General features: G+C 29.4%; 1 protein-coding gene across 1 annotated transcript in view; it reads left to right on the top strand.

Moving 5' to 3' along the window:
- Positions 1–12,814, top strand: part of LOC113386307 (heterogeneous nuclear ribonucleoprotein L-like) — a 295,967-nt gene that overhangs the window by 205,926 nt on the left and 77,227 nt on the right. The window contains exon 5 of the mRNA XM_026624095.1: positions 729–789. Within this exon, the coding sequence (XP_026479880.1) occupies positions 729–789 (61 nt within the window). The remainder of the gene's footprint in view (positions 1–728; positions 790–12,814) is intronic.

Below are 12,814 nucleotides of genomic sequence, written 5' to 3'. Positions count from 1 at the left end.
ACGCTTTTGGAGCATAGTTTTTATAGTCTTTTAATTTGTTACCATTTGTTCGATTTTATAAATTATTGAATTTTTTAAGAATTTCATCTGTTATAACTTTAACCGTCTGTAAAATTATATTTTGCAAGAAGTACTTATTATTAAATTTTATTTCCTATGTCGATCATACTAGAATATAGTGAATTATAAATAATATTTAACTCTGGTAATATGAAGTAAATATTATCTCTGATTATAAATTATATTATTGCTGTATACTGAACTATGAAAAAATTTATTCATAAAAATTCATAGGGGAAAAAATTCATACTTCTAGTAATCCATTATCTTCTATAAACTTTTGCCAATAAATTATTTCAATAAATTCATTATTTCATATTTCAAGGCAAAAAATATTTAGTAGCTTCAATGCTAGTAACTGGCTTTGAAGCTACTAAATATTTTTTTAAAAAACAGTTTAAGTTTTCTTTTTTATGATTACAGTAAATACCGCAATTAATAAATTGATATTCACAAGTATATCAAATATATTGAAAATTTAGCATAAATAGTATTCATAAATTATTTAGTATATTCAAATTTGCTTTCATTTGTGTTACAGTTTACAATGCTCTGATGTTTTATATCATTATACCCAATACTATTATAATACTTACTTTATTTATACTCTATTATATGCAACATTTAATGTACGATTTCATTACATATTTTTCTATTTTTGTCCACAGCCTGAAAAACTTAACGTGCACAAAAATGACTCAGAAAGCTGGGACTACACCATCAACACAGGTAAAACATTACATTTCATTTACAATTTACATTTTAAACATATTCAATCGATATGCATTGAATTAAGTTGTCAAGGGTTGAAACAATGGCCTAATTCGAAGAATCGATGGGAAATTAAATTTTACACATATATATGCAGATTAACAAAACTTTGTATTATATATTGATACTAGACTAGTATAATAAATAATCAATTGTTGGGTTAGGTCATTGTTTTGCCTACGACTTTAGGCATATGTTTTACTTGGATCATCCATGACAAATAACTCGAAAGATTTATCTCCGCTATTTTAGAACAAACATGTTCTAGTAATAAATAAAAAGTGATGCTGTAATGCAATCGAATTTGATTTTGATATATAATTTTAAAAGCAGCGCATAAAATACACGCTTTTATACATAAAACATAAAAGAATCCATGAAATACATTTTGAGATCTAATATTTCATTTGCTCTGCCGGGAAACACATTCGAATCTTTATCGAAATGCCGAAAACGTAATGTTTTGCTTCCGAGGCTTTTGGAAAGCGGCCAACATTTTGCATATTTGATTTGTGAATGAAGCGTTTCTGATGTGCTTAGTCACAAAAGAGTTTGATTAATGATGCGAATTCGTTTTGGGGAAGTGGTCGTATTTTTAGATTTTGAACAAGCTGAGTGTTTGGAATTTTTTACCAATTTCTCTATAATAGGTTGACTTTGGAAAATTTGAAATTTTACTAAAGGCTAATTTTACCGGGTCTTCAAACCTAATAATGATGCTCATTCAAACGTCAAAGGGTTTTTTTCTTCGTGCGTATGTATGTGCGGATACATTTTTTGTCGACAATTTCGAGGACACGGATAGACCTCGAAATAGATCATTCAAAAAACATTCGATTCCTACTGACGGTAAGACGTCCTAGTTAACGAAGCACTGATAAGATTTTTGGAAAGTCAGATCCATCGGTTTCGGAGATCCAATAAAAGAAGTAATAAAAAATTCCATTAGGCGGTCAAAAATAATAAATAGACTTATGCCCATCAAATTATCAGCTATTTTATAGCGATTTTAATAATAAATACATTTTGTAACTTCCTTTAGAATAAGTTATAGTAATCGTAAAAAAATCGAAAATGAAAATTTTTATATATCTTTAAGGAGTTTCTAGAAATTTTGGCATACTTTAGAAAAAATGGATATGTGTGTGTGTGTACGTGCGTGTGTGTGTGCGGATACAAATTTTCGTCAACGATTTCGAGAACACGGATTAACCGATTTGAATAATTTAAAAAACATTCGATTTCTACTGATAAGAAGACGTGCTGATTAGTTTTTGTCAAAGGCAGGTCTATCCGTTTTGGAGATACGGGGCAAAAGGTGCCAAAAATGGTATTTCAGTTTTTGAGGTAACGGAGCGTCCGATTTAACTAATTCAAAAAATATTTTATTTGTATTGACGAAATGAACAACTGGTGAAAATTTTGTAAAGGCAGGTTCAGCGTTTTCGGAGATCCAATAAAAAAAGTGAAAAATAACGCCATTTGGCGGTCAAAACTGAATCTTACACATATGTAAATCGTATTATCAGATATTTTATGAAGATTATAATAATAAGTACAAATTTTATATATGGGTTCCGTACCAATGGTTACATGATAGACGACTACGCGGCGGTTATGCGCTTTGATATTTCGGCTTCAAATCAGCTATGCAGCGCGATTACTTGAAAAATGTTAAAAATTTTCAAACAAAAATCAACATATAAAAAAGAACGAAATATAAGAAAGAACAAATTTTTCAAAAAAGCCATATTTTTACAAAAAAATTCAAAATTTTTCATAAACCTAATTTTTTTCAAAGTTTTGCAGTTTTTTTTTAATAATTTAGTTTTCGGGACGGGAAGTTCCAGCAATTTGTCTTAAGGCACGACGTCATGCACTATTTCAATTTTTTTTAATTCTTCAAAAAAGTTTAATTTGTTTAAAAATTTAAAAATTCTCAAAAATCTATTTTTTGCTAAGTTTTCAAAAATGTCTAAGCTTTTTTAATTTTTTTTATACGGGAAGTTCCAGCAATTTGCCTCAAGACACGATGCCTTGCACCACTACTTCTACATATTTTTCTGAATTGTATTATATTATAATTATCAATTCTAATTTTGCATAATTCATTCTATTCTATTATCCCTTATTTTCATAAAAGCTCTCCTACGCTACGATTTTGTTTACAAGCAAAGTATTTCTACTATGCAAATTCTTGTTAAGTTCCAACTGTTATTGTTTGCTCGTTTACACTACATCAAGTTATTATGATGTCGTTGTCTCTATGAAGATTTATGTATAATGTATTTTCGAAATTTCCGCATAAATTAAACTCTGTCATTGTAGTGACAGTTTAAATTACTCGTTTGGTACTTAAATTCAAGTTGCTGGTAAAGCACACTATGCACGGAAAATGACATGGAATGTTGTTTTATTTGAAATTGTTTATATAACCCCATTAGAATTAGAATAATTGTTCATAGAATAACCCCTTGAAAAAATAAAATTGTTAATATTCTTTAACGAATATGGGTCAACGGTAGCGTTGCCATGACAACGCTATGTTACAGTCTATTTTAACGGAAAATTGGCGCCTTATTCCCATTTTTTTTTTCAATGTTTTCTTTTCACGTATATGTATCGATTTTTTAAATGATTCCAATAATCATTGGGCAATTTTTAAATTGGTCACCTGATAAGGCCCACATCTTTAATATGTGCTAGTGTTGCTACATATCTAATCTGACACTGATAAGTTGCTTGTAATAGGCATAATTAGTATCGACTATTTTTTTATATAAAAAATGAATGAAAAAGGTGTGAAAGTGATTTGTAGGCAAGTTGAACATGTTCTGTATGTTTTTTTGGAAGCGTTATCTTGTCGACAATGGACCAAAAGCAAATCATTGCGTATTGTATTACAGCATCACATCTCCGTAAATCGTGTTACTCTTGACAGTTTGATTTATACATTTATATCATTGTTGCGTACGCTTCGTGAAAATGGGAAATGTATCTATTATATGTGGATATATATATATATATATATATATATATATATATATATACCTGACATTCCATATTCATCAAATATTCTATTACATGTATACTATGTACCCCGAATGCGTCGATGTTTTCATTCGATGCATTCTGATGTGTGCATATCGTGCACCGACAGTTGTGACAGATTAGTAGATTTCGCGTATATTGCCATATAAATTAACTTTATATGAATATATGACTGCAAATTTCGCTAGTAGCATGCAACAAATTCGCGCTGATTGCATAGAAAATTACGGCCTGATTGTGTATCGACAATGCACACGGCCTTTCTCGGCTACGGGAATGCTTTTAGAACGTCATAAAACCTCCTGCAGCGATCGATTTTATTGCTGGTTCGAACTGGGCTCCTATACTATTAGCTTGAGAGCCAGCATGAGTTAAAGATTTATTTAAGAGATTGAGACATTGGGTCATTTTCGCCTTAAATCCAAAATGAAACCATAATTGATCACAGTTTTTAAAATTTAAAGGCAAAATAAGAATTCTGTGACTTCTTCTCTACATCATTCACTGCTAGTCGAAATTTATCTCATTTTTTTATCATTTATTAGTTTAGTAATGATTTATTATTATTATTAATTTTCCACATGAACAATCTTTTTTATTATTTTTCTATGTTCTATGTTTTAAATAATATTGTTTTCTAAATTTTTTCAAGTCAGTTAATTGCGTTGTAAATGATTGTAGTAAGCGAGATTTAATAATAAATTTAGTTAAATAAAATACTCATATTAACGTTAAGGGGGAGGAGGGGTAAAGCCTGCGTTAAAGACTTGAAAAAATCGATTTTTTTTGCAAAAATATCTTCCAAAACTAGTAAAGAATATATTGATGAAACTTTAGAAACAAATTCAAATTATTTTCGAATTAGGCGGAACGAAAGCTTCGAAGCGCAATTTCTCGGTTTTTCATTTTTACGATTCTTTCTAATTGGTGGGAAAGATAGGAAAAAAACTGAACGCCCTATCGAAAAGAGACAAAATTCACTGTATTTAAGATTAAATTCTATTCTAATTGAACCTAAAAAACTTAAAAAAGCGTTATAATGAACCCACTTTTTAAACGATCTGAAGAAAAATTTTGTATCAAAAAACATGATTTTTTGTTCAAATTGCGAAATATTGGTGAATTTTTTTTTTTTGAATTTTTTAGATTCAACTAGAATCTTTAATATTGAAAATATATATTTGTTTGGTTTTTTTTTTGTTTCGGATGTAAATTGTGACCGGCATCTTTCCCGCCAACTGACACCGGCACGCTCGTGGCGTATTGGCAAAATGCTTGTAACCGGCATATTATGACATATATTTTAATGACAAAAATTGAGAAGAATGTTCAAATATATAACAATAAAACCTGAAAGTTTCGTCTCAATTAAGTATTTATTTCTCTCCCTAAAAATTTATCAAAAAAGCCATTTTTTGAAGCCTCTATAGCAGGCTCTCCTCTTAACGACTTAACGCTCTAAAATCATTTCAAAATATTCAAATTTGTTGAAGCCTTTAAAGCAGGTTCTCCCTTTAACGACTTAACGCTCTAAAATCATTTCAAAATTTTCAAAATTAGCTAATACGACTTTTACGTATACCGATGGTTCAGTTACAATTTTCAAATAAATAACTAAGTACTATCAAGTCATTACAGATAGAAATATACCTATCTGTACGTATATCTACGAGGTCTGTTCAAAAAGTACCCGGAATTACTAATAATTAAATTTCGCGGGTCTGGAGTGTCTGATTGTCAAAATTTTTTTTTATTGTGTTGGTATACATGCCCCTAAAGTATGATGAAATTTTCAGCTATATTCACTGTTTACTTTGTCTGTGGTAGTCGCTAAGGTTCGACGTGTTTTTCTGAGCTCGGCGATTTTTACAATGGAAGAATTGAAAAGTCAAAGAATTTGTATTAAATTTTGCGTAAAAAATGAAATAAAGTGTTGCAAAGTGCAAAAATTCACCAGATATGGCTCCGTGTGACTTTTTCCTATTCCCAAAGTTGAAGAGACCCATGAAAGGACGGCGGTTTTCCTCGATTGAAGAAAATCGCTGAGAGTGCTCAAGGACATATCAAAAAGTGAATATCAAGGGTGCTTCGAAAATTGGAAAAAACGCTGGCATAAGTGTATTATATCTGGGGGAGACTACTTTGAAGGGGACCACATTAATGTAGACGAATAAATAAATATTTTTTTGAAAAAACGAAAATTCCGGGTACTTTTTGAACAGACCTCGTATACCCGCCCTAAAATTTTTATTTTACTATATTATACAAGGTAAACTGGGATTATAATTTGTCTGACCATTACTAAAAGACAGGGATTATTATTATATTTTAGAGGAATTCAATTTGGCAAAAGAAAAAAAGTTTTAATATAATAGGGCCATGTCAGTCACGTATGTGTGACATAAAAATAGTATATTTCGAGGAATTTTAGCAAAAATATATTTTCTTTAATACCTTACATATTTTTCATACATTTCTAATAAGTTCCCAAGGCGCATATGAAATTTTTTCCAGTTTTTTTTTTAATTTCTCAAAATGCAATTACAATCTGTTTTCAAAATATGTACAAAAAACATTTAGTAATTATGAATGTTAAGACCAAAATAGAGCTTCTCCATTGGTATCCTTTTTTGTGTTGATCTGATATATGAATTGAAATTTTTCTGTTATTATATAAATTTAATTCTTATATGTGGATTTCAAATTAGGCAAAATTAAAATATTTTATACAGGAGCAAGTTTGCATTCATATCTATCAGTAATTTACTTTGGACGAAGTGAAGATAGAGAATGATGAAATAATTCTATATAGTCTATAATTGAATTATTGATTAGCTTTATGCAATCAATTGCAGTATCGGCTTAATAAATCATTTCAATAATCTTGTGAAATCATGCGTATCGACTCTTTCTTAATATTTCCGTTTTTTTATATTAATGAATTTTGCCTATTAATAAGTGTTTTCCTCTAATAACCCAATTTATGTTTAAGATGGCCACTCGAGGCCATATGAATGAAATTATTTTCTGAAGAATTGTACTTATTGTTAGAAGGATTATACCTTCAGATAAAAAAATGAGAAAATATTCAGTAGTTTGTTTATAGCATTTTCATAAAAAAATAATAATTATTATATATTTTATTTTTATATATTTTTTATAAATAATTAATATTTTTTTTTTTTGAAAATGCCATGAAAAAACTACTGAAGATTTTCTCATTTTTTAATTTGATAGTACAGTCCTTTCATATAAAAGTCTTCAGAAAATAATTTCTAGTAGCCTAAATAGATGAAAAGTTAAAAAAAAAGTTAGGTGGTGGACCCTTCATTTTTTCCAAAATTGAACTAAACTTTCGGTGTATAGCTTTCGGACTATTTCTGCACATGCCCCAAAGAATTTTATATACGCTCAAATTATACGAGTGATTGCTTTTAATACACGTGCCATGTTATTTGGTGTTCGCGTTATTTGTCTTTACGATACTTTCAAAATCACTTCTAAATCGACAACGGCGCTATATATTATTAAAGATTTCAAGTTATAAATTTATAGTGCTATAATATTATATTACAAGTATAGTGCTCCATATCATAAAAGATAGAAATTAACTATCTGGTATTCTATCATTTTACAATTCTGATTAAGTGCACGATTTTTTATGAAACTTGCCATAACACTTTAGTGCATTTTTTTTAAAGGTAAACTTCTCAGAGTTGATGAATTTTGGAAATTTTAAATTTATAGTTCAACGAAAAGTCTTGAAATACTTGAAAACCTGAAAGTCATTATTTTTGACTGTGGTCCTGGAAATGTTATTTACGATAACGAATCCAAAGCTTAAATGAACAAAATTAATAAAAAGTTAACCACTAAAACCGAAACTTGGCCTAGGATATATTTTCACCAAAGCTCTCGGTTGCACTTACAAGCTCACAATTTGCAAACGTGAGACATTTTTTTTCTAATTTTTTTCTTGATAGTTATGACTATTACTATCACTTCGTTTCAACTTGACGTTGTATTTTTGGACACCCAGTATATCTACATAAATCTAAATCATTTGGTCCCTGATATTTATTTATTTACTATTCAACATTCAGCGACTGTTAATATTAACGACGTGTTTGTTCAGCCCGTTTTAACTAGCAAATGTTAGCGCTCTGTATTTTTATGTACATTTTAGTAAAAATAATTTAGTGCAGAATAGAGCTGTTGATTGCTGGATGTATAAATTAGAATATGTTTATCACGTGCCGCACTTAACAACATACTTCTGCGTTTAATTGCGACTTTTATTGCTTCCTGTAATCACCTATGTTAATTAAGGAGATGAATTCATATTAGAGAGAGAAAATTTCTTGCGAATGTTGTTTAGTCTTGTTTTGGACTTTTTATGTTGGTGTTTTACTGATGTTACATAACATTATAAAAAAATGCTTTGCTAAGTAAATATATTTAGTTTTATAGCATTTAGCTCGCCTCTCTATAAGTAGAGCATGAACAAAGTAAATAGGTTTCAATTCAAATATTTAGTTGGCAACTAAGTAATTGCGGATTTTTATTACACAATTAGAGACATTGTCTTCATAAAACTAAATAACTATATTTTTTTAATGTACTGTCCATTTTGATCAATGACTTTTTGTCAGCGTCACTGCTAAAAAACTTCTGCTTTTTGTTTAAAAAAAAAAAAAAATCAGGTACATTTTTACACCATTATAATCATTAAATTGTTTATTTAACATTCAGAAGGTTTTGTATAGACCAAAATGAAAAATTAAAAACAGAAGTTGAAAGATTAGGACTAATACCATGATGGATGTAACAAACATCTCAACCAAACTTCAATAATTTTTGGCGATTGACCAAAAATATGTGATCATTTCGATTTGCCACTTCAGGCCGCTTTTATTTTCAGGTGCATTGTTCATTTTCGTTAGTTGTTCAATGTAGACATCACAATTGATCATTCGGTTTGATAACAGTTCAAAGTTTTTCATCATTTAGTGAAAAATCTTGGCAAACCAATTTTGACGCTGCTGTTTTTTTTAAGGCTTCGTCATCATAAACAGCTCATAACCTTTCGTGAATTTAAAATACTTCTGTAGAAATAAAGCAAAATATGGCAATAAATTTTGATTTTACATATTTCAACAAACGGCCAACAAAAACTACGAAATGAATACAAAACTTTTTTTACTGCTTACTAAAAGTTAACAAAATGTGATTTTAACTTCCCGTAGGGTAAGTTACAGTAATGTCAAAAAAATCGAAAATGAAAATTTTTATATATCTTTACATTTCAAAGGTTTCTGAATATTTTGGCATACCTTAGAAAAAATGGATGTATGCGAGTGTGTGTTGTGCGGATACAAATTTTCGTCGACGGTTTCGAGAACACGGATCAACCGATTTCAATAATTCAAAAAACATTCGATTCGTATTGATGAGACGTGCTGATTTGTTTTTGGCGGAGGCAGGTCTAGCCGTTCCAAAGATACGGGAAAAAAGTGCCAAAAACGGTAACTCAGTTTTTAAGAGAACGGAGTGTGCGATTTTAATAATTTAAAAAACATTTTACTTGCATTGTCCATATGGAGAACTGATTAAATTTTTGGGAAAGCAGGTCCAGCGGTTATAGACTCTCAATAAAAATAAGTTGAAAAAATGTGATTTGGCGGTCAAAAATGTTTATTGGACTTATGCGCATTAAATTATCTAGTTGTTAGTGCTACTCAGCAAACCTAAAAATTCAATTGAAACCATCTAAGCTAAAACAGCAATTTCTACTTGGCCAACCTAATAGTTGATAATGATGAATTTTCCCAATAGTCAGTGCCAATCCTCGATACAAATAATCAAATTTATTTATTCCTATTTATCAATTATTCTGTTTCCAAAACGATGAAAAATGATGCGTCCACCGAGCCATAAAAACCGCGTGATTTAAAATCCCGCCAGTTACAATTTCATTTATAAGGTAATTTCCAGCACACCAATGTGCGGGCACAATACTTGGCAGAATTATATTCTGTGTATACACAGAACTCGCATATCCATTTACATATCATAGAACTCATTCCGGATTAAATTGAATTCATGAATAAATTATTTGGTATACTATTGTATTTGAGATTTTGTTTATTTTCGTGATATTTCGCCGTTGATTTTAACATAACATATGTTCCGGATATAAGTTACGCATTCAAGTGTGCTCGTGTCATTACGAAAATATCTCTGACGAAAATTGATATCGGATAAATAATCGGTTGTCTTTGAAGTTTTGGTATTAATAGTTATTGTGGTACGTGATCCCTGAATTTGTATCATGTTTGGATTATGTACTATATTCGCAGTACTGTCCTAGCTCCTAGGGCAGGCCTGCGAGTATGTTAACTTCAACTCGATTATGGAAAGAATAATGTTACAGATTTTCCTTTGCCATTTCAAAGCACGGAACCCAAAATAGGCTATTTTTAATTTGAAACATTTTTTTTGATCTATATTTTCAAGTAAATATTGATATCACTCCTGCATGATATCAGGTTATCCAGAGCAGGTGTTCGTACCCAAGCCATAGAATAACATTATTTCCTATCTAATAATAAAACATTAACTAGTTGAAAGTGGCAATTAGCCTTAAGGCAAGTTGCATGTACTACCCGAAACGTGTAAGAATTGTCTTAATCAATCGAAATTGAAATTTAGATATTTAGATAAAATTATCAACTGTTTATTTTAAAAATAGAGATATTGCAATTAGACATGGCAATTTCGAATAGAATTTTCTCAAACACATTTAAATTAACTGTAATTATATTAATTATATTGCATTGACACGTGCTTGCATGCCCTAAAATTGTAGTTTATTATTTTAAATTTAAATGAAATGATAATGTTTGACTTATCACATCACAAAAGCAAGTTTTGACACCAATTTTGACTACAATATTTTCTCAAAATTTGATGATTTTAGTATGTTTTATAAGATCATGATATCTATTGCCAAAAAATGTTCATAAAAATCGGCAAAAAAATTCACCAACAGTTAATTTCAAGAAAAGGGCTCGATAGATTTTTATCTAAAACTAATCAGTATCATTCCCAACCAATATCTTTCGAACAGTTTTTGATTTTTTAAAATTGATTCAGAATTGAGAGCTTTTGAGAAAGCGTCGATTTATGGCAAAAATCCGTTCGCACACACAATTTTTTTCAAATCTGGACTCATTTGATTCAGAATGGCTTGAAATGTCGAGAAAACGTAAAATCGGATTTTTTTATGAACACATAAACTTCTCCTTTATTAAAAAAAGTTTTGTATTGGAAACTACCAAATATTATACTTTTTGTGAAAACTATAAAATCAATCCAATGGTTCTAGATCATCAAATGCAAAATATAATATAACTCTTATAAATCTGAAAATATACGACCTTGCTGAATAAAATTCTGAGTATTGTGAATTTAATTTCAAGATATTACGATTTGTAGCGAATTTCATAGCAGCTTTGTATGTTAAATCCATAAAAAGACACTTCCTGGCGCAATATTAATTTTTGAGTTGCGATTTTATTTTATTTCTTGAATATTGCATTTACTATATACTTGTTAGGGTACATCCATTTATGATAGGATTAATTTCTTGGAAACTTTTTATATAGATTTCGAATTGAACGTCGTTCTCGTAATTATAGAAATTTAATTGAATTACCTCCAATTCACAAACTGAATTCATAAAAAATCACGTTTGAAAACCAAGTTAATTTTTGTTTGTAATATTTTTCATAAAAATTGGCTCCACAAAATATAAACACATAAATTGCGTTTGCTTTTGCTTTTCAGAAATTGCTGCAAAATCTAAATTAAATGTCTTTTATCATCGATTTTAGTAATTTCTATCTGCGCCACAATAAAATCGTTTCTGGGTTAAACCAATTAACTTATAATTCTTTTATACTATTGATAAACCGCAGTTGTATCATCAACTATAATTATTTATAATTTATTAGAAATTATTAAGCTTTGTTTCCAACAAAATGTATTTACGCTCGGTCATGTTTATGATGTATAAAAAATTAGTGACAGAACGTTTTTTATTGTGGTTGATCATTTTATATCATGATTCGGCAAATTTTTATTATGTATGTTCAGAATCGTTTTCATGGTCCGTGAATACCATTTTAATTCATCGAGGAAAATTAGGCTTGGATTTTTATTTTAGCAGTCATATGTTTCGAACGGAATTTACCTTTTTTTCAATTAATATGCTGGTTGAGGTTAAAGTTGCACAATCGACTAAATTTTAAAGCAAGTTTTTGGATAAGACTTTTCCTAACTTATCAGCTTATCGTAGCTCTTATTCCTATCACAAATGTCTTCATCCAAAAATATTCCTCTAGTAATTTGAAATAGTAGAACTTTTCCAATTTCCGCTTTTCTCTCGGCATCTTTAGCAGTTCATCTCGTCCCCGATATTTTCACGTACTTTCATACATGGTAAGAGTTTTAAACGCTATTTAATTAAAGTGCTGTTTTATTTTACACATGAAACGCGTTAAATGTTTTATTACCTTCATTGAAATAGTAAGAACATTTGTTATTGTGTCGTAAAACGTGAAGAATACTTTTTCATCGTAACATTTACTTGGGAGTAAGTTTTGTATTCATGTAACGGACGGAAGATCTACAATTGTGTATCTATTCGAACCATAAATTTTATAATTATTTAATTTTAAACTAAAAATTAAAAGTGAAAAATTTACTTTTTGCTTTATTCTGTATATTCAATATGATTTTGAATTTAACTTCCTTCTTTATATGATAAATTGACTATGTAAGAGTTTGCTTACAGAGGCAATATTATAAGGCAATGAGTAAAAGTTACAAGTTTACTATAATTGATGTAAAGTGGTAAATATGAATAGGA

The sequence above is a fragment of the Ctenocephalides felis genome, unplaced genomic scaffold (genome assembly GCF_003426905.1).
Source record: "Ctenocephalides felis isolate EL2017-DRISC unplaced genomic scaffold, ASM342690v1 CF-g0.4_SCAFFOLD_03571, whole genome shotgun sequence".
Taxonomy (NCBI): domain Eukaryota; kingdom Metazoa; phylum Arthropoda; class Insecta; order Siphonaptera; family Pulicidae; genus Ctenocephalides; species Ctenocephalides felis.
Note: the sequence above shows the minus strand (reverse complement) of the source record. Positions and strands in the feature narration are given on the sequence as shown.